This window comes from Podarcis bocagei (assembly GCF_964188305.1).
Source record: "Podarcis bocagei genome assembly, chromosome: 10".
In the NCBI taxonomy this organism is placed as follows: domain Eukaryota; kingdom Metazoa; phylum Chordata; class Lepidosauria; order Squamata; family Lacertidae; genus Podarcis; species Podarcis bocagei.
In genome coordinates, this window is record NC_138135.1 from 19,785,142 (window position 1) to 19,812,384 (window position 27,243).

General features: G+C 41.6%; 1 protein-coding gene and 1 long non-coding RNA gene across 29 annotated transcripts in view; one reads left to right on the forward strand and one right to left on the reverse strand.

Annotated features, from left to right (window-relative positions):
• The window catches only part of MICAL3 (microtubule associated monooxygenase, calponin and LIM domain containing 3), a 186,026-nt gene that overhangs the window by 97,791 nt on the left and 60,992 nt on the right, over positions 1–27,243 (forward strand). For 17 of the 26 annotated variants that reach the window (XM_081209717.1, XM_081209718.1, XM_081209725.1 and 14 more), the window contains 7 exons: positions 1,410–1,466; positions 3,271–3,384; positions 4,646–4,753; positions 9,508–9,615; positions 10,351–10,537; positions 11,705–11,793; positions 12,642–12,729. In XM_081209717.1, the coding sequence (XP_081065843.1) occupies positions 1,410–1,466; positions 3,271–3,384; positions 4,646–4,753; positions 9,508–9,615; positions 10,351–10,537; positions 11,705–11,793; positions 12,642–12,729 (751 nt within the window). The remainder of the gene's footprint in view (positions 1–1,409; positions 1,467–3,270; positions 3,385–4,645; positions 4,754–9,507; positions 9,616–10,350; positions 10,538–11,704; positions 11,794–12,641; positions 12,730–27,243) is intronic. The other 9 variants (XM_081209721.1, XM_081209724.1, XM_081209723.1 and 6 more) reach the window with 2 other exon arrangements.
• On the reverse strand, positions 758–26,453 carry LOC308595928. 3 transcript variants are annotated; one of them, XR_014012224.1, is made up of 3 exons: positions 25,931–26,453; positions 20,239–20,326; positions 758–999 (listed from the first exon to the last, which is right to left on the reverse strand). It is a non-coding gene; the product is annotated as an uncharacterized lncRNA (long non-coding RNA). The 3 variants fall into 3 exon arrangements; XR_014012225.1 differs by lacking the exon at positions 25,931–26,453 and adding an exon at positions 24,463–24,619; XR_014012226.1 differs by lacking the exon at positions 25,931–26,453 and adding an exon at positions 23,904–24,019.

Below are 27,243 nucleotides of genomic sequence, written 5' to 3' on the forward strand. Positions count from 1 at the left end.
GGAAGCCTCCCCCATTTCCTGGTCACCCTCCCTCACTGACGTTGTTAAAACATTCCTCCAAAGTAGTTTATTGTTGAATACTTTGTTCAAATCAGGCACCCCAGTTACATGATTGTGTCAAAAATGTGTGGGCCTTGATTCAATTTATAATAAATGGTTTTATTTGAGTTTTTATAATAAAATTAGATAACAGTGCAAAATACACTGATACAATACAGGGCAGTCATACAATTCATCTCAACATCAATTACATATTTTATTGGTATCGCGCCATGTTGAACGTTCCATTTGTGCAAGCATTGCAACTCGCTGAAAAGAATAATTCCTTCTCTCTTCTCCTCCCCAGCGTGCTACTGTTGGGGTTCTCCTGACCCCCACTCCCCAGCCAATTTCAGGGGGAGCAGGGGGTGGAGAGGAGGGGAAACCCGTTGCACAAGGGGGAAGTCCTTGTGCAGGACATTCACTAACTGGGTTTGTTTTGTTAGGTACACAGTTTACCCCAGGAGTTCCCTCCACAATGTCAGGGCCAAAATAGTATTATTCACAAAGGCACACTTATTCTGATGTCCGCAACGTAGAACATGGTTTACTTACAGTTGGAAAAACTGGGTCAGCTTCTCTTGCTTGATCTGCAAGAAGAGTTAGCTTCTAAATGGGAAACTTACCACTCAGTCTTGTAAACTATTTGTTTTTAAGGTGTTTTATATTTCATATATAGTTGCATTGACTCACAAAACTGGAAAGTTGCAGGACACACACACACACACACCTATTTTGTCTTATGAAGTATGAGCAGGTTTGTGAGTTTCTGGGAGCTACATTTTTATAAAACTATACCTGTGTGTATAGAGGATAATCAGAGCTGCCTCCAGGTGTCTGCATTCTTGGGGCAGGGAAGATTACGGTCTGTCTTATCGTAGGATACCACTGTGGATTTCGCAGGCCAGGGAGCCTTGTTTCTTGTGCACGTTGACGGGAGCCCAAACTCTTCAAAATAACCTTTGAATTAAAAACAGACTTGATTACTTAAGCTCAATGGACATATCTCACTTTGCCTCTAAAGTTCTCTAAAGTTTATTCCTCATATTACTTTTAAAACTAGGATTTTCCAAGGAACAATTTACGGTTTCTTGGGAGCGGTTCCTTCTTCTGCCACCACGTGTATCACTGTGTGGATATTTATTGCTGTTGTCACCATTTACTAACACAGTTTGTATAAAGTTTTGTTTTTAACAGCTCGGCACAAAACCTCTTTCTTCACAGCAGCCACATGATCTTTGCAAACCTCCTATGGCTTTTCCAGGACTGTGGTTTTAATGTTTCTCTTGTAGGGTGACTCCTAACTGAACGATGCTATCTTTCTGTGAGTGTGTGTGTGGGATTTGTCAAGGTCATTATTTTGCCTGCAGGCAAACAGGGAACCTCATGGAGAACCAGCTGGAGAGCAGAGTCCCAGACAGCAGCGGGTAAAATAGCATGAGCAAAAGCAGCATGAAGAGGGTGTGTGCACTCTTGGGAGAACGTTGTGCAAGCTGGGGGTGGGTAAGAGAAGGCTGGAGAGCTATTCATATGCCAGCATAATACTAATAGCCAAGCTCTACTGAAAATGCTTCGTAAAAATAGTGGTTTTGTGTCTGTGTGGCCTTTGCAGAATTACTTGCTTGACAGGCTTGTGATCACTTTGAGCATCATGCTGTATGTTTTTTTTCTGTCGGGCACATATTAGCGCATTGAATTTGGCATTCCCCATTTTTCTGTTTAATAGAAGATACTATAGTGGAGTAGAAAGGGCCTGCTGATGTGTCGGAAAATATCTATCCATCTATCTGAATCATTATTACCTCATTCTTCAGCCAAAAAAACTCCCAGAGCAGCTTACAGATCAATAAAAAGCTAGACAAGTCCTAGCCCTCAGGCTCACACTTTAAAAGAAATGATACAAAATGAAAAAGGGATGGGGCAGAAAGAGGAAAACAAGACATGCAGGAACCAGTTCTTTGTAAGTTCTTTTTGTAAATAATAAAACTATTGTTACTCCCTGTGGAACACCCTCCCATCAGATGTCAAGGAGATAAAAGAACTACACAACTTTTAGAAGACATCTGAAGGCAGCCCTGTATTGGGAAGTTGTTGTTGTTTGGCGTTTTGTCATGGTTTTTTGTGGACTGGAAACTGTCCAGCCCGATGGGTAGAGTATTATTATTATTATTATTATTATTATTATTATTATTATTATTATTATTATTATTGTTATTAATAAAAAGCTGGGATAGAAACAGTTCACATAGTCTGATGGAATGCACAAATAAATCTTCATGACAGTAGGGAGAAAGGGACATTTTTAAGCGTCCCGCCCACAAAAGCATGTAAAACTAAATTAACTGGAATAAGCTTGGACCAAAGTAGAACATGCAAGGAAAGAGAATGAATTGACATAATAAAGGCATGGATCGATGCTGCAGTCTGCCTGCTCAATATATTTCTAAAAGCTGCTCATCACAGTAAATAATTTTGAAAAGGAACCCTACACAATACAGTTTTGAGGATACTGAGAATTTTGTGTTAAACATCACTAGCCCCTCACAGAGAACTACGGCTTTGCCATTGTTTCCCTTCCATGACCCTTCTCTTCACCACTAGCTTGGTATTGCATCCAGTCTCCAAAACAACCAGGTTAAAAAGTTGGAGCGAGGGAAGTGAGGAAGGAAAACCCAAAGTTTTGGTCCCTGTGTCGATATTGCACCTGCCTGGCTTCCCTGCCTCTATTCAGTCCCTACCTCTCAGTAATGTGCGTCACTACAGACAGCAAGTGCCCTTCTCCAGATCCCTGTGACACACCTGTATTTCACAGCAGCTAAACTATGACGCTGCTTTGGCGGCACAATCTTGGCTCCTTTTCCTGCTGCTGTAGGATTCATAAACCACAGCTTCCAAAGGTCACAGCCCTCTGCATGCTTCCTGAGCGGTAAACCTATTTAAATCAGTGACTTCCAGAGTAGACCTAATTTGGATTTGGCTACCGTAAATGGTTTGTGTTATATGTATGTCACATCTGTGGTGTGTATGTGTGCAACCTTCATCCAGAGGATTTTGAGCTTTTGTTCCCCTCCTTGCCCCTGCGTCCCACTTTGTCTTTTAATGCACAAGCATTTAATTAACTGCCTCTGACCTTATTTTCAGCTTTGTTTCTTTTCCTACTGTCATGCTTTTTCCATGAAAATTTCCCCCCTGTGCTCTCTTGTTCATTTTCCCTCACTCATTATTCTGCAGAGACCTCACCAGTTCTTTTCAGATGACCGTGTGCCAGAGCGCACGCTTACCATTGAGCAGAGGGCAAGCCAGCTGGCTGCCCTCCTGGAGCAAAGGCCAGCAACCAGGCATCAGGTGACTGCCTTCCTCTCTGTCTGGCGCTTTGTGTCTGCTTGCCGTTCCGTAGAATGGGAAATGAAAGGTTGCTTGGGCTGTAACATGGCTGGCATCAGATGTCCTGTTTTAATGGCTGATGAGTACACTATCACATTGTAGCAGAACACTTTCAATCACTCTGGGTAAAACAACAACATCCAAACTCATTATTCCGTCTTTCCTGTTAACTTACTGTTCCTGCTTGCTGAATCAACACTTAATCTTGCATAGATTCGTCTAGCACTAATAAAAGATGTGTGGCATATGCAGGGAAGAAGCTCCTAACTTAAAGGGGCTTTTGAGAGTTTGCACTTCTATAGAGTAGGGTAGAATCTGTATTGAAAGACTCAGCTAGATTCAAGAAGTGTTGGTGGAGCGTTACTTAGCCAGTCTGGAGATGAAAAGCGTCTGCGGTACGTAACTAGGTTTCAGAAGCAAGGTTCTATAAAATTAGCATGCTAAAGAGTAACCCAAAACAAATGAAACCAGGAAGTTAACTAACCCCAGAACAGCCTTTATATATAAACCAAATGGGCTTTGAAAACTTGTTTATTTCTTTAAGCAATATATACATTCTTTCTATACGTCCTCTAATTTTTAAACATGTATGTCAGTGCCAATATTCAATCATATATCATTAGTTGCTGATCAGAATTTATTTTCTGACCCTGCGTGGGCTGTTATAATGTATTTCATCTTGTTAAACTCTGGAAGGTCTAATATCAATTGCCTTTAGTCATTTTGCCAAACAAAATAATGATGGGGTAAAAAGAGACTATTAAATGCAAGCACATGCATTTTGACATGTGTCTTGCTTAACAGTCTTGCAGTCTCTTCTACCATGCAGAAATTTTAGAAAGTTGTTTCTTTTCAACCTTCTTATTAGGAATTTTTGGTATTGCTTCATGATTGGAATAGAATTCCTCGTATTTTATTCAGGATACATCCAGCCCACAGTTCTTTATAAATCCATTCATTTCTAAAACTTGAAAGACAAGCATCAGGAAGGTCATTCACAGCTGAAATTAGTACATGGATTTGGTATTCCACCAATCCCCCCACCCCCCAAATATCAATGTTCTGAACTTTGGCTGGAGAGTATAAAAGTTGTAGAGCATGCCGACAATTTTCCTACGTCACTTGCAAGCTGCAAGATATCTGCTGCCTGTCTCACCCGCCCTTTCCCAAAAGCTCCTATTTTGAAATGCCGTCTTCTGACTTTCTCATCTTTATTTTGTAGCCAGAGATTGAGCGATCTCGTCGATCTGTTGTTGAGCAGTGGGAGCTCTCCCGCAACCTCCGCTCTTCCAGTCGCCCTTCTTCTCCCTCCTCTGACTCCCTCAGACAGGTAGCATGGTGTGGGGCTTGAGGCTGCACCCGGTTGCACATCTTTGGCCTATTCCATCTCCTGCCACTTGAGAATGCCGCACTGGATAAAGCTAGGCTAATAAGTTCTTTTTGCCTTGGGTGTGGCTGCGCTTAGCCTGTGTGCCTGCAGAAAGGCTTGGGATTCCTCTGTACCCTGGCTATTCCAAGGCTTGTGAATTTGGAAATGCTGCATATCCTTTACACCTCGGAGTTACTGATTGTCTGGTAGGAGAGAGAGCAATGGCTAGCAAACGTTTCACAAAGAATATTGTATGTCTCATCCAGAACTGGCTTGTTCTGCCTCCAGATAAGTAAAGGCATACCCTGGAATGCACTCACCCAGTTGGGAGATGTGTTGGGTCCGAATCACCAAGCCATAGTTTGATCATCGGAAGTCCTTTGTGGGCTGAAATGCTTCTTCCTCTGCTTTCTCCTGCATCTTCCTTGGGCTTCTTCACTTCACTTTCATTTCCTCCGTAGCTATGTCTTGGTTTTATTATAATGTTTTGAGCAGGCGCTGCCATAATCACTTCTCACTATAATTCGTTCTCAAGTTGGCAGTTAAAGCCAAGTTCAAATTGTGGTTGGAGTCACTCAAATGAAAACAAAATTAGGCTAGCAGTAATTATGACCTGCTAGTTTAACCATGGCTTCCCAGTATATCTTTTGCTATGCGGGAAAGGGAAATGGAATAATACAGACTGCTACTGACCACCAAACCATGGTGATGTTGGAACTGGACCATTATGTAGCCATTTCTGACTACTAAGGATCCCCAAATAAGGCTTCATTGTTGCCAAGAGTGGGATTCACTGTGTTGTCTGTCTCTTAACAGCTGTTTCTAGCACTGGATTTTCTATGACCATTGAACATCTACATGATGAATAACTGCTTGTTTGCTGCTTCACTTTGAGGATGTGATTCAAACCACTATATTGCTTTGTGTGTCTTATAATATAACAGATTAGTTGTGGTTTGATTTTTGAACAGCGTAGTGAATACGGAAATGCTTGCTGCTTGCCTCATCTAGATTAAGGTTTAAGGGATTTCTGATTGTTCTGTAGGAAGAGCTATACTGTATTTGTCATTGTGTCACTAAATGTTGTCTAATTCTTCAAGATGGGCATGGGGAATGTGGACACCTGTCTGTTGTAGAACTAATATTTCATTTTAAACAACGTAGTCTTGCTCTGAGAATTCTGTAGAGTTTTTATGGGAGAGGTGGATTAGATTCAAATCGATGTTAGGCAAATGTAATAATCTTTAGCATGGGCAAGAAGCACAATCTTTTAGAGCAGATAGTCCCCTCTGTCTGCTTGTAGAGTAGGGAAGAGAAGGACTCGCCAACCAAGACCTTCCCTTCAAAAGAAAACTTGTGGACGACAATAGACCTGTTTCTGACAAAGCAACCACATTGCCTCTCATTTGGTTTCCCATGTTGTCCCCTCTTCTCATACATAAACAAGACCTAGGGTAGAAATAGGCTGAAAATTCTCACAATTGTTGGAAATAGGTCATGGAATCCCCCAAAGATCTGTATTGGGACAGTCTATGAGGAAGTCTGTAGCTGAAGAGATTTGTTTGGCACACAGTCCACACACAAAAGAAAAAAATAGAAGAGGCTGTCTTAGAGACAATAAGACTGTGTAACTTGCCCACAAATGATCTGGAAGTGATCAGTGAAAGCCAACTTTGCAGATGGCACCAATTTATAGAGCATGATGAAAACCTGAGCAGACGGTGAAGAGTTCCAAAAGTACATCTCCAAATGAGGTGAAGGGGCAAAAAAATGTGCTAATAAGTGTAAAGTGATACATATTGGAACAAAACATTCCAATGCTGATTGAGTCTAAACTGGCTGAGACTGTCCAAGAATGACAATTTGGAGCTGCGGTGGAGAGCTCAATCAAAACTTGGTGCAGCAGCTGTGGAAAGACAAATTCCAGTATTGTAGAGATGGATAAGTGGTGCAGAAGAGGCACCAAAATAACAGTCAAGAAGTTGGGAGGGCATTCCAGGCAAGGCTTGTATGTTTGGGGCCTTTTAATTTAGAAAAAAAATACTAAAGGAGACACAATATAGGGTTGTAAGATGATTATATACTTTTCAATGTCTACATGGCATCTAAGTGGTTTACAAAACATTAAAACCAGTTGCACAACCTTGTTGAAATACAGAATAATGAAAAAACGTACCATAATTGAAATACACAATAAATCCATCCCATTAAAATGTTAAAATAGAAACATGTGATTAAAATATGGAATAAAACTATCGCATTAAAACCCCACAGCAATTAAAACAGGAGATTTGGGTCAAGAGATAAAAGGAATGCCTGTATAAACAAATGTGCCTTCAGAAGCTGGTAGAATATCAATACAGATGTGGAATGCACTACCCCAACACCTGTGCCATCAATAATACATGATGCGGGGAAAATGTGGGAATGTTTTCCCCTCTCATAAAACTAGAACTCACTTAATGAAATTGTCAGTAACAGATGAAATAAAGCATTTTTTCACACAATATGTAATAAACTTAGGGAATTCACTGGTGTCATAAGATGTGGTCAATGGCTCAGATTGGTTTTTTTAATGACTTGTTCATTTTTTAATTAAATTTATATATCACACATCATACGAAGATCACAGGACAGTTTACAACATAAAAACACAAAATGCATAACACAATCATAATAAAAACAACAACACACACAGCACCTTTAAAAGGCCATAGATTGTTTAACAGAAGGCCTGGTTGAAGAGAAATGTTTTTGCCTGGGTCTAAAAGCAGTCATGGACACGGGTGACGCTGTGGGTTAAACCACAGATCCTAGGGCTTGCCGATCAGAAAGTTGTGGTTCGAATCCCCACGACGGGGTGAGCTCCCGTTGCTCAGTCCCTGCTCCTGCGCACCTAGCAGTTCGAAAGTACGTCAAAGTGCAAGTAGATAAATAGGTACCGCTCCGGCGGGAAGGTAAACGGCGTTTCCGTGCGCTACTCTGGTTCGCCAGAAGCGGCTTAGTCATGCTGGCCACATGACCCGGAAGCTGTATGCTGGCTCCCTCGGCCAATAAAGCGAGATGAGCGCCGCAACCTCAGAGTCGGCCATGACTGGAACTAATGGTCAGGGGTCCCTTTACCTTTAAAAGAAGTCATGAGAATTTACACAGATTCATGGGGGTTATGGATCTTTCAAAATGTGTAGATCTATCAGCAATTAGCTGCAATTTGAAATACCATATCAGTTGAGAGTCCTGTTGACTTCAGGCCCTCCGCCTGACCAGTCTTCTGATCCCTCAGGTCTATTCTTCCAACAGAAAGGCCCATTAGTTGTTAATAATGTATCTACTTAGGTAAATACTGTAGAAGGACTTGTTGGTTTTACTCTCTGTTCTTCAGTACAAAGTGCATTGGCTTATAATAAGTGGAATATCTGTTGTTTTTGAGAAGGGCAAACTGTCAAAGGTTCTTGAGCTGAATTTGATATTCTGCTTCCTTGCTGAGAGGCTAGGCAGCCCTCATCCATCTTCCTCTCCCCATAAACTTAAGGGAGAATTGGGGGGGGGGGTGCAGTTATATGACTTGCTAGGTGGGACTGTGTGTGAAGAATCTCAGTATCTAAGGTTCTGTAAACTTAATGGCTTGTGCTCCCCCCCCCAATATATTTCTGAAACCCAATCCTATCTAGTTATCTTTTTGTGTTACACAGTTTGCTGCTTAAATAACAGTTGAAACCAATCATGTTGTTTAAATAAAAATAAGCAAAGGCAGCCATGTTGGTCCATAAGACACTCCCCTTGCAAGTTCCATAGTAAGGAAATACCTTTTTAAGGCCAACCAAGATATAACAAAATAATGAGCAAGCTTTTGGGTTCTCCAGCACTCTTCATAAGCTGGATGTGGGCGAGAAAAAGGCTTGCTTGGTGTTGAAACTACAGTGTCTGCACATTGGCCTCCAACCTGAGATGGGGTATGAAAAGAGATAGCGGACTTAATATCCAACTGGGGAGACTGGGATGAAGAAAAACACAGTGGCTAAAGACACTAGTATTTTTGCAGCCCTGCAAGAAAGAACATATATCTGAGCATGCAAATTTATTACACCCCTCTTTCCCTTTTAACTTCTCCTCCAGATATCCTTTCCCCAGACTATGTAATTCCCCAGTCTGATTTTGGATATCATAAATAGCCATGATATCCCAATATGGGTAATCCATGCTACCTCATTCCTGAACCCATAGCACTCTTAGTCACCTATTGTTGGGGTTTCTGTTTGGGGGAGGGGGTCAACAACCAGCAGCTCATGGACTAGATCTGACCCTATGGCAGGACTATGTTCAGCTGTCAATCTAGAGATAAGCATGGTGTTTGGAAAGAACATGGCAACTGTTATGGGAAACCTTTGTGGGAGATGGGGTTAGAAACACCTTTCATCTCCAACGACTCTCTGGCAAAAGAAAGTCTCTGACCAGGGTCTTAGAGTGGCTGATTACAAACTGCTAATAATTTTATTTAGTGCTGCCCACACCAGTGGTTGCTGAGATCACTTGTTTGGCTGGTGCCACACACGCTTGTGTTGTCCACTGTCTTGGCATGGTTTCACCCCTTTCTGCACCTTTTTTGCCATTTTTTTTCTTTCGTAGTTTTCATCCTGAATTTATACTGTTTCTCTTTTCCCTCATTTTCCCCATCCATCTTACCTCCCCCCACCCTCATTACCTTCATCTGGTAGAAGTATATAAAGATGTATACAGGTGGCGTGAGCTCATTGGCTGAGCAAATAGCCAATCAGCTTCAAAGGAAAGACCAACCCAAAACCCTTCTAGACAAGAAGGAACTGGTAAGAGAATGATGTTCAGAAGGTGATGAGTATTTGTGATTAGAAGTTAGACAGCTCTTCCTTAGATCCTCAGTAATATGGAGCCTTTAGTTTTCCCTCAGTGTTTAGTTAAAGGTAGCTGATGTAAGCACTTCCTTGCCTGTTCCTCCACTTCCCTTTGTGGGTTCTTGAATTCTTGCTATAAAGAAAATGGATAGTACACAAAAGATCTGTTGCTGAAAGCTTTGGTGTCTTTGGAGTAAATGTGTGGAGATATCATTTGACAGTGGTTGTTTGGAGCTTAGCTTCAGTGGTAATGTGGGAGGAGGATTATTACTATCATAATTGTGTGACCATTTCCACAATTTGTTAGTTGTGTACACTTGGTGTCTCTCATCAACTTTGTGAGGTATGTCATCATTATACCCATTTTAGAGACAGGATGTGTGGGAAAGCTAAAGCTGAGAGAATTAAAGAATTTTTAGATCCTTCAGTTCTCCCATATTCCGCCAGACTCTTTATTTTCAGGTGGTTGGATGCTACACCTTACGGAGTGTGTTCCTTGGCTGACCTTTTCTTCCTCATGTTGGGGCCTTGGAATTATCCATAGGTGCCTGCCTAGTGTTTTTGCTCAAACGTCCTCCGTTCCCCATTGAAGGATTCCAAAACAATCTAATGAATACATATGGAACCACAGTGGAAGTAAAAGTATGCTCGTGACTCAGTCTAGACCTTTCCTTGTTCTTGCTGCTTTAGGGTTCCTTGAAAAAAGAATTCCCTCCGAATGTGGGAGGCAGTGATGTCTGCTACTTCTGCCACAAGCGTGTCTACGTGATGGAAAGACTGAGTGCTGAAGGCAAATTCTTCCACCGCAGCTGCTTCAAATGCGAATACTGTGCTACAACCCTGCGCTTGTCTTCTTATGCCTACGACCTGGTGGATGGTAAGTGAAATTTACCTTTTGCCTTAGGGGATGGGCAAAAGCTTCAACTGATGGGTTGCATTCAGCAAAATTGTTGTGCAGGTGACTTCTACTTGCATAACAAGTAGAAGTCCTCCTCCTCCTCCTTCCCCCCACTTGTGTCCCCATACCCAAATCTTCTCTGGGGGTTCCCACAGGCTTCTGGGACAGAGGTTTTTTTTGGGGGGGGCGGGAACTCAGGGAGTAGAAGAAGGAGAGGGAGTTCCATTGTGCAAGCAGAAGTCATTGAGATCACAACATGGCTTTTATTGGATTCAGCCCTTTGACTTAGAAATAACCTTCAGGATTCCATATATCTTTAGTATGGTCAGGAAATCATTACATCACTGTTTGGCCCACTTCAGATATACCATCCAAAATTATTATTGTGCAGGAGGTATTTGTAGAAACTAAAATGCACATTGTAAATACTGCTGTCTGAAGCTGGTTGAACTGGGAGTTGAACTCTCCATGCTCAGGATTTTTGTGTGCTGCCAGAGATTATGGAAAACTCAGAGTGGGAAGCCATTGCTCTTGTATTTGCACTCATGGCTAGACAACTGCAGCATCATGTAAACAGGACTCTCCTTGAACACTGTTTAGAAGGTTCAGCAACACACTGGAAGTTCTTGCAACACCATACCACAGGCTATTTGCATCTGTGAGATGATAACTTTTGAATATTTGTAGTTAGAAATCACCTGGGTGACCATGGTACATAGATTTCTGTTTGGATTGGCCAATTCTTGGTAAGCAGCGGTCTGTTTGGAGTTAATGCCCAGCCCTTTCCTCTTTGCATTCATTCTTGCCTTTTCCGCAGCACTTCTGGCACAGCCAGATTTCCATGTGATGCAGCCTTTGTTCCTCATACAGTGCTGCTTTGTGTGCGATACCACGCAAGTTCCCCTGGGATGTTCTGGCTATTGGTTGGGTGCTGGGTAAATGGCTGTCAGGCACCCTATGGAAAATCCATATGTTTTCAGGAAAGGAGGAAATTAACGTGAATTAAATCTTTGAGGCATAATTGTCTCCATGTATTTTGTATGTGACAGGGCAGAGGAGATACAGAGGAACTGTGGCATTGCACGGCATTGACAAACTGTAGCTTTTGTCTTTCTCATTAGCATTTTCTTCTTGCTCTATTTGCAGGGAAATTCTACTGCAAGCCTCACTACTGTTACAGACTTTCAGGTTATGCACAGAGGAAGAGACCGGCAGTGGGCCCTCTGTCAGGAAAGGTAGGCTGTTTCCTTGCATTTCCCAGATGAGACTGCTTTGCCATTTTATGTTGGGAAGTGGCTTTGGGTTGCTTGGAAGGGGGAGAGCAGTGTTGCAGAATCTTTCTGAATCCTTTATGCATTGATCTTGCCTGCCTTTATTAGCTGTAAACTCTTAAACAGAACACATAATGGAAACTTTTTATCAGTTGTTTTTATAAATTTGTTGGCTTACCAAAACCAAGACAGCAGTATGTCTGGAGAGAGAAGATGAAAAGCTGTGCCAGTGGTGTGCAAATGGGCATGTTGCCATTCATATTTACTTCTGTCTATCCAAAATCCAATTTATGGTGTTGGATAATAAAAATAGGTTCTTTTTATCAGGGGACTATTGAAAAGTACTCATACCCAAAGAGTGGGAATTTACTAATTAAAACATGGATATGCATGAAAGTAAATTCTGCCTTGAGAATATATGTAATAGCTGATCTACTGGACAATGATTACATTTACAAAGTAACATGAATTAATTTTACTTATGCAGTTAATTTTTTGGCAGTTGGTTTTATGGCAAGTAGTTCTTCAAGGCAATACTATGGAAAAACGATACGTGTGATACTATTATTTTTGGTTAAAATCAGCTAACCCCAGGCATGCCCTCCATATGGCTTTACTTGAAGAAGCAGTTAGATAAATAACAAAGATATACTGAGAATGTGTGTCCAGGTCTGGAATATGCCTGAATAAACTAGGGTTATTGTTTCTCCTGGATCTAAAACCATAAAACCACCTTTTGTCTGTTTGCATTTGCTCACTTTTAAATTACATAAATTTAATAACTGCATCCTTCCTTGCCTGTTTCCCCCCAGGACAGCAAAGGGACCCAACAGGACAACATGGCGGCTGACGGTGCAGGACGTTCAAACTCCATCTCAACTTCGTCGGAGAGGACTCCAGGTAGCTCTGCTTCCTTGTTTGGCAGGGTGATGCAGTACTCGCTCCACCTCTTTGACAGAGTTAGGGTGGCAAGCCAGCTCCTGCAAAACACAGTTTCCTCAGTTGGGCACCACGTAGCCCAAAATCCTTTGGACTCCTTTTTCATGTGCCAGCTGATGGCTTTTGGAGTCCCCTTTATCTATGTCCAGTCAGAGGTTCTTGTGCAGATAATGGGGGAGTTTTTATCAGCACTAGGATATTAATACAACTTTTGTAACACTGTGTAACGTGTGTGCAGGAGGAAATTAGGGGTTATGTGGTGGTGGGGTTACATTATGGTTTGTAAGACAAAGCTGCTGTTCTGAATGCTGTCCAGGTAAACACAGACACCCAGTTCAAGATTTCTTGGGTAGGTTCAAATAAATTAAAAATTGCTAGTCATACCCAGAACAGACCAATTGAAATTAATGGACACGACTAACTTAGCTTAATTAATTTCATCAGGTCTACTCTGAGTAGAACGTAGCTGGATGCAACCCTTAGTCTGCAAAATCTACATTGCTGAGCGAATTAAATATAGCATTAGCATGGTATGAAGAAGTCCATTGACTGGATTTCTGTGTTCACCTGCAAAACTATCTTCTAGTTCTCACCGACATGGTGTCTGAATAGCAAAACATCAAAACCTTGTTGATACGTTTTGAACCATGCCTGCTAGACATTCCTTGTTGTCTTTCACAGCCTTTAACTCTGGGTGATCTTGGTGTTGGCAGGTTGTGGAAATTTCTCCCAAAATATATGCTTTGCTGTTCTGGACTGGGGCTGACAAACCAAGCTGTATGCTGTTGAGGGCATTCTGGTTAATCTTAAACTTGATTCCTGTCTCTGTGTGAGAGAGAGCGATAGACTCAATTTGTGCCACAAACTCTTGTTTGGACGGACTTTTACTTTGACCTTTTGGTGATTAAATTTGAATAGCACTTGATAAGAAGCCAGACTGGATTCTAGTTGTGGAATCTTCCAAGCCAAACAGGTTTAGATTTTATTTTTTTATGTAGAATTAAATTATATAGCCATAGTTGTGCGTAGGAACTAAACCGTTGCCCTTCCATTGGCTAAATGTTTCTAAATAGTATGAAAAAATCCAATTGAAGGATCATTCAAGATATTTTTTTTCATTTATTTAATTTTAGTTGTGTACACTCAATAGCATTGTACAGTTTCTGTATTTGTGTGACATTTCCCACCCAGAAGCAAAATGAAAGAGATTTAAGATTTAAGTAAGCTCTGAAAAACATTTTGTATTAAGCAAGTCTTTCAAATGTGAAAACACAGCATCTTGTAACTATTGGATAGGAGTCATTTGGCTGTGGAAACAAAGAGTTCTGGAATTTTGCACTGATTAAATTGCTTGATCAGAGATTGGATGTTGTTGTTCAGGTAACTTTTAAGAGTTCAGACTTCTGAATACTGCTTGTGTTGAGCTTCTGCCTCTGTTGTCTTGAGACTGACAATCTTGCAGAAGTTGATTGCAGTTGGAGTTGCCAACTTGGTCTAGCATATTTCACCAGCTCTTTACCTTGTTAATTTCAGTTTAGCAATAATTATTCTTGGCCTAATATTGTAGTGAAACCTGTCCTACATTCCCTGCAAGCCATCTAACTTTTAGTTCTAGTTCCCTGCTGGTCAGGGCAAAAAGCAGACAATTTTTGGCTCTCTGCTGAGTTCAAAATTAACTTGAATGTATAAGTTTGCTAATCACTCAAAGAGTATGGGAAATTAATGTGTATTTTCATAGGAGGCTGCTGGAGGAATCTCTATATGTTTAAAATTTAAGATCAGGACTCTTTCATGTGTCTTTGTTTACATATACCTATTTATGTGTCTATAGATATTGTAATCTCTACAAAGTAGAATCCAGCAATAATGAATTGAATAATTAATTCTGGCCTTTGTGTTATATAAGCACCATGAACTATGATAATAGTTAAAGACAGTGCTGGGGGGAAATATTTCAAATAATCAGAAGCCAGCATTTTATGTGTTCAGAGCTGATAAAAACGTTTCAGTCCCTAGATTCCAGCTGAAGTATCCTAATCAGAGAAGTTTCAGACTTTGGCAGTCCTCTGTGAGGCTGGTCTGTCCTCATGCAAACTCTGAATTGCCATTGAGGTAGAGATATAATTCTATTAACTGCATGTTTCGGACACTGGAATTCATGCAGAGATTGGCATTTCATAATGTGGAAAATGATGGTGATTTGAAAAGGGGGAAAATGTGATTTTAATAGAATGTAATTGGATGGTAGTGGGGGAAGCGGAGAAGTGCAGTCTTGGAACGAATAGAAATCTGCACTTCTCGTTGACCTGTGTTCATGGTCAGCTGCCCATTCCAAGCTGACCCTTGGTTCCCGTGGAATAGGTAAATGCATGCTAGTGGAGCCGTGCTTACTCTATTTGCATGTTTCAAACAAATCTGCAATCAGTATTTGCTTGGTTACTATGAAATTTTATGTCGCCTCCCTTCCCTACTTGTCGGCTAACTTGAATAGTAGAGAAGAGAGCTCTTCTGTACTGAGGCATTAGAATAATGGTCAGGAAACAATAAGCACTTTTTATTGTGAGATAATTTTGCTCTCTGGCATGTGTGGCTCTTGCATTATAGGTGATTTGTGACTCTCCCTATTCTGTTACAAAAGGGGAAGTTAACTGATCTCAAAGCTCAGTATTTAGCCATTAGGGTAGGCCAAATCTTCTCTTGATGTCCACCTCCTGGTCTGCCCAGGAGTGTGTGTGGCACATGTGAGTGCTTTAAGTGAGTTAGCTTTTGATGTTGCTGCTATCCGGTTACACTTCTTGCACACTGTCTCCAAAACGTGCAACCCTTTCTGCTGGTGCAGGGGTGGTGAAAGCTGTGACAGGCGCTTTCTTGTGCTGAACTCTGGCATGCTTCTGGCAAACTCTGTATTACGCCTTTTTCTTGTACTGTCTTCCTGGGATTTTGTGTCAAGCACTCTCTGCATTTGCCTTTGTGACACAATTGCTGCTGGTGCCAATAAAAGGAGTGGGGGTGGAAAAAAATCCCTTGCTTTTCAATGGTTGTATTCTGTAATAGTTGTATGTCTCTTGTATTTTGGAATGTTTTACAGTGAGTGTCATTTTTTATACATGTCTTTTTTTTTTTAACACGGAAGTATTGTTCTTTCTGCACTTGGTTGTAAATGTCTGTAAAATATTTTTGAATGTATTAATCCTCCTGTGGGTCCAGTGGGCTTGGAACAGTCTCTTTACATTTTGCCCTTACAATTTTATATAAAGGCGGTTGGTTTTCACTCAAAAACTTTTAGGGGTAATGAAATTAAGGTAATTCACCATGGGCTAGGTCACTGGAATGTTGCACATATAGTCAAAAGCATTCTAATTAAAAAAAGAAAAGAAATATAGGAAATTGAGAGAATTTGTACTAATATCCTCCTTTGAAAGAGGGGAAGTAAATAGTATTATCAGTGGGTTATATCTGTTCTTAATAGTATATTCCAGTGAAGTAAGCTAATTGCACTATAGTGAGGTGGCTGTAATGTGGCAAGTAATCATGAAATACTAGGACTTAAACATGACCTTTTTTCAGACTAACAGTCAAATCTTGGAACACATAGTTGCTGTTTTTAGTGGAGGCCAGCACTCCACTATGGAATTTGCAGCATTTCACATGGACAGAAAGTTGGGTTGTAGGACTTTCATATACTTGAAGGAGCTGTTGATGGGTTTCTAGTAGCATGCACCCATATCTGCAGAATGCAAGCTGAATTTGCTTGTGTATTTGTTTTTAAAACACGGGAAGAGGGAGAGAGGGTGTAATCTTTGATCAGTGATTAGAGGAGCTCTATGCTCTTCTTTTATCAGAGATTAGAGTAGCTGCATCTTCTATTCCCTTTGATGCCATTTTGGCAGACTCTTCTTTCCTACATAAAAAGGTGTATCAGTAAATTTGTCCCTTTTCGCTACAGAGCACTGAATAATTGTGTTTAAAAAAACAAGTTATATTGTTGGTTGTAACAAACTTTTTGTTGAATCCTGAAACTGCATTGGTTCATCCAATGTATACCAATGAGAAGCAGGAATTGCCATGGAATTGCACAGGGAGAAGTTAAGACATATTTCTATGGGCCATGATTCAGTATAAGCATGGTTAAGCTCTGTGTTAAATTGTGCTAATGGTAATGTTACAACAACATACCTGCAGTATAGAATCAGTGAAGAATGTCCGTATATATGTAATTTAATAAGATTATATAATGTCTCCTGGACACAAATATTAAAATATTAGCATACTACCTTTAGTCTCAACAAACCATGATCTGAATGAATATATTTCTTTGTTTTCTGACATAATAACTAATGTATAAGTATTTTTTTGATTCAGCATATGCTTAACAAACTATAAATTGTGCTAAACTTGATCTCAGTTAATATAGTTCCTTAAATTAATATTAGCTGTCACCCTGGTTTAAAATGTACTTGATAGGTAATGCAAAATTCACTTGCCCCACATTTGGCATGAACTCTGCCAGTACTCAAACAGCACCAATTTCTGTTTTAACAGAACATGTTCTTTACAGAATTAATCGTAGGTTAGCAAACATTTGGGCTGATGTGATACAATTTTCCACCTGTGACAGAATACTTTTTAGGAAGTCTAGAGACGGTATTGGTAACCTTGCACAATGAAGGCAGCATTTGAGAAGTTTTTTTGAAATGTTTTTTGAAATGTTGCTTGGTTTTTACTGTGTCCACTGCAGCAAGATAGCAACCATTTTTAAAAAACTCTGCAGGCCAATCAAAACTGTGTGCAGTGGATTCTGAACAAGTAGGAATAAGGATACAGTTCTTTTTCTAAATGTTACTGTGGACCTGAAGCTGGGTAGATCAGTGGGACTCCAGGATATATGCCACATTATGTGCAGAGAGACCCAAGGAAGGTCTGTTTCTTCAAAGAGGTTAGGATTATTTTATATATTAAAGCAGCCACCTGGAGTTTGATGGCTGCTCCACAAGAGGCCCTAATCAGCATTAATTGCACAATAATAGATTGGCTCTATTGTGTAGTCTGTAAACAGTGTTTCTGTGCGCTCTGGCTTCCGACACAGTGTTCCGCTGTGCTAGAAGCGGTTTAGTCATCTCCTGTACAGAATACCAGTGTATGGTTGCATTTCTTGTGGCCTGCACTGAACTACCATAATGTATGGAATCACTTTTAGTATGAAATCAAAGGTCCCGTGTAGCTGGAAGTTTACTGTTAAGCATGCATGTTGAATGGCTGAAGATAGTGTCCCTACCCTGTGAAAAATAGCCTTCCAGAGCTTAGCTTGGAAGCTTTCTTGAGAGACTGTTCCTAGACCCCGTTGCATTCCCCTTCAGTGTTCTTACTAGGTTTTTATGGTGGGATTGATGTGGAGGGAAGAATGTGTCCAACCACAGGGCACATGAGCAGGCAGCAAAATGAGGAGTCTGGACATGGTGTATCAAGGGAAAATGATGCACATAGGAAAATGCAGTGTTATGTGCTTTCAAAGTGAACCTCACTTTTGAATAGCTACAGGGAAGAAATGAAATGTAAAATTGATACAGTTGTTGGGGATCCACCATAAAATCCTGTTGAGAACACTTTTTTCCTTGGAGAGATGAAATTCTTTTCTTTTGTCTTTTCATCCCTTCTCAAACCCTGTAGATCATAGTGACTTGTATTGTTATTTGTGTATATATATATATGCATTTCTTGAGGGATGATGTGAGTTATTCTGAGTATTTTCTTAAACAGAATGCAATATTACTTGTGTGTCAGCGAAAAATACCTTAAATCTCTTAAGAAATGGGTTTTGTTTTTTCCCTCCCAGCAATTATACTGGGGTCTGCTTAAATGCCCCCTATTTTGAAATGCAAAATCTGAGGGGGGGGGGGAACATCCCCTGCTTGAGATTTAAGCTGTGGCTCAGGGAAGAATGGGAAATGTGCTCTGAAAAACCTCACATCTCAAACTTGAGATGTTGTACCCTTTTTTTATTTTGGTTTTCTTGCCCTTACTGTGGTGGTGCAGAGTGTGCATTTGTGTTCAAATTCTGTAACTTTGGAACTCTTGTTGCTGTGAAAACAATACGTTTTTGTGCAAATGTTACCTCTTCACGTTAAAAAGGGAATAAATTCCAAACAATCTTTCTGAGGTTTCAAAAGTTTCTGAGTTTTTCTTTTCTACTCCATTGTTTATCTCCTTTGATTCAAGCCTAAAGAGGTGGGGGATGAAGACTTCCTGGAGATGGAGTTTCTGCAGTTGGTCCATTAGATTGAAATTAAGAGTTGGCTAGTGCTAAGAAAAATATACTTTCGAGTAAGATTTGGCAGGACAAGGATTTGCTTAACATAATTCAGAGCTTGCATTTCCAGTTTATGGTTCTATAGTATGCATGGAGTCCCGAGGCAATAAGATGCCTTAAAGTAATACATTGGTTCTTCTTAGAGGAAAAATGAGAACTTTGACCAGCAGCCAAAAATTTGTCCAGTGATTTCAAGTCAATATATAAAATTCAGCCTCTGTCCCTGTTCTCTTCGACTCCTTGCACCCTGCTTCCCAATATCATGTCTTTAGGTCCCTTGCCTGTCCATTTCTGCTGCCAACAACACATGTATTTTCCTGTCATCAAGGCCCAAGATTGAGAGGTTTTTTCCTACGGTAACTATCTCTCTCTATTCTGCTAAAGTGCATTGCTGCTAATGTTCTCATTGTTGCTAACAACATTCTTCTAAACAATTAGAATGTTTATGAACATCCTATTACCTCACAAGCTCAGCAAGTTTCTTATAGGAGAAGGTAGTGATAGCTGTTCATGCTCTAGCCCTTATACTGAGAAACAGAACCTAGTATGTAGCAATACAGAAAGGGACAATCTTGATTCTAAATAAATGGAGCAAGGATAGCAAACGTGGTACAATCCAGATATTGTCGCACTACGACTCACAGTATTTTTGACCAGTGGCCATGGTGACTGGGGCTAATGGGGGTTGAAGTCTTAACAATATCAGGAAGACACTGTGTTGGCTAACCCTGAACTCCATCAAAGGTGTGGAGCAGATTTAACCTCTTCCTCAGTGTTTCCTGAGTGAACCCCCTTAATTCTAAATTAGTATGTAAGAGCCATTCACTGCTATTGAGTAAAGCACTGCACTAAGGGAGCCAAACTTGTCCTACACTATTGATACCTAATGAGCTGTTCCTCTAAAACTGGGGTTTTTCATGCAAGCCAAGTGTGGATTTGTGCACAAAGTACACAGCAATGTTTGTGCATGCACATGTACACAAATACACAATCCTTCCAGTGCACAAGCCCTCCCTTCGTACTGCTAAAGAGCTGGAACATGGAGACAAGTGGAAGAGAACCCAAACTGTTAAATCCATATCAAAAAAAATTCCAGGGGTTGATTTTCAACTTTAAGAATACCCCACAGAAATAAATATGCATCCACTGTATTTTGTTAATACCTGATCAGTGAGAATGATGTGTAGCTCTCTTGTTCGTGGTATATTTCTAATGTTGCTTCTGTACTGAATCTGTTGTCCCACCTTTATTCTGCAAAATAAAGGCCACATGGGAGCATATTCATCCAGTGCTTTTCAAGCTGCACTGGCTCCCGGTGGAATACAGGGTCAGATTTAAGGTGCTGCTTTTGACCTTTAAAGCCCTTCACGGCCTAGGACCCTCGTACCTACGGGACCGCCTCGCCTGGTATGCCCCACGGAGAGCCTCAAGGTCCATAAATAACAACACCCTAGTGGTCCCAGGCCCTAAGGAAGTTAGATTGGCTTCAACCAGAGCCAGGGCCTTTTCAGCACTGGCCCCAACTTGGTGGAACGCTCTGTCTCATGAGACCAGGGCCCTGCGGGATCTGATCTCTTTCCGCAGGGCCTGTAAGACAGAGTTGTTCCGCCTGGCCTTTGGATTGGAGCCAATTTGATTCCCTCCGTCCCCCTTTTCCTTTTTCCTTTTTTCTTTTCCTTCTCCTGCAATGAGGCTCCATTTTAATATTTTAATGTTCCATTATTTTAATGTATTTTATTTTTGTTTTTAAGTTGTAATCACTCATCTTGTTTTTATTATTGCTTGTAAGCCGCTCTGAGCCCGGCCTTGGCTGGGGAGGGCGGGGTATAAATAAAAATTTATTATTATTATTATAAAACAGATAATAATTTTATCACGGTGGCAACTCTTTGTATTTCTCAAACATGGCAAGGCTGCCAGAGTTCAGGAATGAACTGGTTTTGGCAGTGGTCAGCTTTGGAAGGGGTTTCTTTAAAATATTATTGGTTCAGCTCACTCTCGAGACAGTGGGAGAATTTCATAGTACTAGTTTTTCTTTGCAAATTTGCAAACTAATTAAATGAACACTGGAAATCTTTTCTCTTTGTCATGCACTCCTTGTCATTGAAAGTAATAGCAATAAAAGGAACGTGGGAGGCCTTGAGAACACTGAACTCCTAAAACACCTCTGGTTCTGGATGGTAAAATAGTTTGCACCTTGAATAAATAGCATTGCTTTGCCAAGTGCTACAGAAGCCAGCAATAAAGCCAGATACTTTCTTCCTTCGCTTCATCTGAATATTCAGCTAACAAATCGGCTTGATTAAATACTATGCACTTAGCACTAGACTTGCTGAGCTTCATGATAAACATTGACAGTGTGTACCTCCATTGTGCACATAGTAGAATGTGGTATGTTATCTCCTTTGCATCTGCAATCATATTCAAGATCCTCAGCATGTTGCTTAAAATTGTCTGTATCCAACTAGACCATAGACAGCATCCTTATGATAAATCAGATCATATAATTGATTGTAGAGTTGGATGTGATCCCAAGGGTCATCTAGTCCAACCCTTGCAATGCAGGAATCTCAACTAAAGCATCCATGACAGAAAGCCATCCAACCTGTGCTTAAAAACCTCCAAGGAAGGGGAGTCCACACTGTCAAACAGCTCTTACTGTCAGAATATTCTTCCAGATTATCTGGCTCAGTATTGCCTATACCAGAGATGGGGAAAATGTGATCCTCCAACTGTTGCTGGACTCTCTTCCATGATCCCCACTCAGCATGGTCTGTGGTCAAGGATGATGGGAGCTGGAGTCCAGTAACATATGGAGGGCCACAGTTTCCTCCATCCTTGTTATGTCTGTTTCACACATAACAGACTTGGGAATTGGTCCAAAACTAACAAAATGAATTTCAATGTAAGGTTCTACACTTAGGCAGGAAGAACCAGCATGCCCTATATAAGATAGGCAAGTAGTCCAGCTTGCTAGCTTTCATTTCTTTTCCTCTCAGCTTCATAAGCTTACAGCCACCTCCATGGAACAGGGGCTTCGAAAGATAGAGCCACAACTATAGTTAGTGAATTCAGACAACATGCCAAACCACAGTTTGCTAAGCCCACCACAAAACACAGTTTGCAAACCCAAGCCAAGCCATGGATTCTGATTCTGAGTGTGGGCCAGTTGCAAAACCAGAAGAATCTGCCTTATACCAGGTCAAGACTATTTGTCCATCTAGCCCTGTATTGTATACTGCGGTTGATGGGAGGTCTTGCCCATCACCTGCCATCTGATGTTTTTAAGTGGAGATGCCAGGAATTCTAAATTCAAAGCATGTTCTCTACCACTGAGCTATGGTGCTTCCCAATTCAACTTGAGCCAGTATGGAAATAAGTTTGTATTAGGCATGCTTTAAGTTGCTAATTTGAAAAACTAAACTTGCATGATGAACCATCAGTGCTATTAGAAATATATGGAATCCCCTTTTATTTAGTATTGTCAGCTTTTATAGCTTCACTCTCCACCCTGGAGAGCCAGTGTGGTGTAGTGGTTAAGAGCGATAGACTTGTAATCTGGGGAACTGGGTTCGCTTCCCCGCTCCTCCACATGCAGCTGCTGGGTGACCTTGGGCTAGTCACACTTCTTTGGAGTGTCTCAGCCCCACTCACCTCACAGAGTGTTTGTTGTGGGGAGGAAGGGAAAGGAGAATGTTAGCCGCTTTGAGACTCCTTCGGGTAGTGATAAAGCGGGATATCAAATCCAAACTCTTCTTGTTCATGAGAGTGCCTGAGGCAAGATTTGAAACACACAAACTTCTATGAATAAAAATTAACTTTTTCTACAATCCTTCCTTGTCTCCTCCTTCCTCTCCCTTTTCTGTCATAAAAAGCCTAGTGATCCAAACAGAAGATCTGGGATAACCATCTAAACACATAACACATAAAGGGGAAAGATCTGCAGGTATTAAGATGGATACATCACAAACTATAGGGAAGGCCCTTCACACTGTGGCACATAAACCTTTTCCTTGCAGCTGCATCCCTTGCTGCCACCATAAAATTTGAAATACAAGCACTACTTTCTCACTTCTTTAATGTGCTCTTCTGCAGAAAAGTGTGCAAGGAGCTCTATACCAGGGATCAGCAAACTTTTTCAGCAGGGGGCCGGTCCACTGTCCCTCAGACCTTGTGGGGGGGCTAGACTATATCTTTTGCGGGGGAAACGAACGAATTCCTATGCCCCACAAATAACCCAGAGATGCATTTTAAATAAAAGGACACATTCTACTCATGTAAAAACACGCTGATTCCCAGACCGTCCGTGGGCCAGATTTAGAAGGTGATTGGGCTGGATCCAGCCCCCGGGCCTTAGTTTGCCTACCCATGCTCTATACATTCAAATCAAGATGCACCCCACCACGAGGCAATGGTTTTATGTTTATAACATACTTCTCCTGCTTCGACATTTCAAAACATCTTGCCAGAAATATCAGCTTCACCTAAAAAAAATGCAACCCAAAACCTGCCATAAAACATACAAAAAGAAGAGAAATAAAATCAGCAGCATGAGCAAAGCACGTATCAGCCGCAAGTAACCTCTACTTCATCTGCAAACCCCCTGAAATAAAAGTTTTTACAGAATAGCAAGAGATCAAGAGTCGGGGCCAAATGAACATCTGGGAAAGAGAATTCCAAAGCCTGACTTCAGTAGCCCTCCCCTACATACACACCCATCTAACCTGAGAAGAACACACTGAGTCAGACCATTCTTAGCTCCATCTGGCTCAGAAATTTCTGGCAATGCTACTGTATGGTTGTGGATGGGGGTCTTTCCCAGTCTTACATATAAATGCCAGGGATTGAACCCGTAACCTTCTGTATGCCAGAGCTATGGCTGAGCCTATGGCCTCTCTGAAAAGACAGCAGGACAGAGCTTGGGACTCAGCTGAAGACCTAAGTGAGAAAGTAGGTTTCATATGTGCAAAGGCAGTTCTTAAGGCATCTTCCACCCCAGGTCATGTAAGGTTTCAAATGCACTTGGAATTGGGTTTATATAAGGTTTATCAGCACTTGGAATTGGGCCCAGAAGCAATTATGGAGCCAGTTAAGTTAGTTTTGGAATCCACATTCCTCCTATAGACAAGGCTGTTTTGATAACCTGCGCCAGTATCAAAAATACATCCTATGAATTAATACAGCAAAATGAATTAATACAGTGAATTAAAACAACGAAGAAACAGCCATAGATAAAGTTTGTATTGTATCCAGAATATAGCAACTTCCCCGTGTTTCTAGTTTGTCACAAATATGTGTGTGAACAGTCATATAGGTACTGTAGTTAATAGAGTAACACACACACAGTCTTAAGGATATAGATATGCATTATGGTGCAGTATATTTACTTTAAACTCTTTTAATATTTAAAAAAACTCAGAGCAACAATAAAGCAGCATCATAAAAAACAGATGCAAACATAAAAACAGCAAAACAGTGCTAATGGCTTCCACTTCTCATATTCTACTGAGGCTAAAAGGCTCGTGCCTGGGACTAGGCCAGAGGGAGAGAGCTGAACCAGCATAGGGTGGTTGCTAGGCAACCGGTGATATTCATTCTCTAGTACTTCTCCCATGCTTTGTAAACAGGCCTTGTGCTAAACTGTTTTTGGGGAGACAAGGGACAGATAGGATAAGATGGGGCAGAATGTAAAGGTTGCCAAGTTCCTGGATATTTTTTTAAAAATCTGGTGTCTAGAAACTCAACTCATCAATTTAAAGGTACAGACACTAGATTTCAAACTCTGCTTAAAGTAACTACAGTGGTGCCCCGCTAGACGAACGCCTCGCAAGACGGAAAACCCGCTAGACGAAAGGGTTTTCCGTTTTGGAGGCGCTTCGCAAAACGAATTTCCCTATGGGCTTCCTTCGCAAGACGAAAGCCCATAGGGAAATCTCCGGGACAGCGGGGAAGCGCAGCGCTTCTTCCCCACTGTCCTCGGACCTCCTCCGAAGGCTGGCGGTGGGGCGGAAAGCCCTTCTTCCCCACGCCAGCCTTCGGAAGGCTCCTCCGAAGGCTGGCGGTGGGGCGGAAAGCCCTTCTCCCCGTGCCAGCCTTCGGAAGGCTCCTCCGAAGGCTGGCGGTGGGGCGGAAAGCCCTTCTTCCCGCGCCAGCCTTCGGAAGGCTCCTCCGAAGGCTGGCGGTGGGGCGGAAAGCCCTTCTCCCCGCGCCAGCCTTCGGAAGGCTCCTCCGAAGGCTGGTGGTGGGGAGAAAAGCCCTTCTCCCCGCGCCAGCCTTCGGAAGGCTGCTCCGAAGGCTGGCGGTGGGGCGGAAAGCCCTTCTCCCCACCCCAGCCTTCGGATGGCTGTCCTGAAGACTTGCGGTGGGAGGAGGGTTTTCCTTCCCACCGCCAACATTCAGAATGCTGTTCTGAATGTTGGCGGTGGGGAGGAAAAACCCTCCTCCCACGCAAGCCCCGGGAACAGAGGAGAAGCGCTGCGCCCCTTCCCCTCTGTTCCCGTACCTGTCCTGAAGGCTTGCGGTGGGGAGAAAAGCCCTTCTCCGCACCGCCAGCCTGGCAAGCGGTTTCCATAGGAACGCATTAATTGATTTTCAGTGCATTCCTATGGGAAACCGTGCTTCGCAAGACGAAAAACTCGCAAGTAGAAAAAACTTGCGGAACGAATTAATTTCGTCTTGCGAGGCACCACTGTAATTGACTCTGCAATCCTACATACATTTAACTGGGAATAAGCCAGATTTAACTCAGTGGAACTTACTTCTGAGTAGACGTACATAGGGCTATGCCATTAGTATTACAACTGCTGAATGCCCTTCAGAGGGCGAGGGCGCCAGAAGTTGAGGCTTTTGACACACCTTTTTCCATCTGGGGTAAGTTATAATGTAAAACAGGGGCATCCATTTTCTTCTGTTGAGCATAGCCTCTCATTCTGCAAAGGTTGGTCTGCAGGGGCCAGAGAGGTGTATAGCCACACAGGAGCCAGGATGAATAATACAATTGCTGTCTTCTAGCACAGCAGTGGGCAGAATTATCCTACTGGTAGATCTCTGGGTAATTTCAATCCGATCTTACTTCAACAACAAAAATGCTACCCCCTGCTAAATTATACTGGTGAAATGAAGGAACTGTGTTGCAGAAGTGGGGATACTTTTGGGTGGAACGACTTATGACTCAGTCCAGTTCTTTCATCATCACTATCGTTTTATGTTATTAGTAAGTATTTGTCAAAATAAAAGCAATTACTGGAGAAAACATCTCTAAATGTCCAGAGTTGATGCTGCTCAGCCTTTTCATGGGAGAAAATATTAACTTACAGCTCAAACCTCTAATAAGTTCTCTTTTACTAGCATAGCAGACAGACTCATAATAACGAGATACTGGAAAAACTGACTAACAAAATAAAATTGCACAAGGTTTGAAGCTCAAAGACTCATTTGCAACTGAATGGTACAGCTTTGTTATGTACATGTCTCCCCTCGCATTATAAAACCTTCCAGTTAACATAAATTATTTATCACCTTCTATACAAATGGTAGTCTGGAATAAGAACTTATTATGTCATTTGGATGTTATTTTGCACGTATTGCCTATACACCATCTTCTGGACTCAGTCCAGTTCAAAACAAATTCCTGGGTTCAACATTTTTATTACAGTATTATTTTATTTTAGTGTATATATTTCACACAAGGCTTGGTGGATCCTGGGGTTCAAATAAAAATACAAAATATATAATGCAAGCCTGACATCAGCCTAGCCCTAGCAAATAGGGGACTTTATGGTAGTCAAAGACAGGATGATGATATAGCAAAGCAGTGCTGCACATAGACCCTCTTCAGATGTTCCTAAAATCTATCCATGTGGTGATGTGTGTGCTTCCCCTCCACACACACCTACTTACACTGAGTGGGAAGAAGAATTTCAGGAGAATTGTAAGTGTATTCAACTAAATGTGCTTGCTCCTCATTGTGATCAGGAACCCTGTGCCATCAGAATTCCCAATCACAGGGGCCAGTAGCCCCTTTACCAAGAATGGAAAACTTGTGGCTCTCCAAATGATGTTAGATTACACCTTCCACTATCCCTTACCACTGGGGCTAATGTGAGTTGTGGTACAACGAGATCTGGAGGCCACAAGTTCTCCTTCCCTGCACTACACAGATAGGCTTC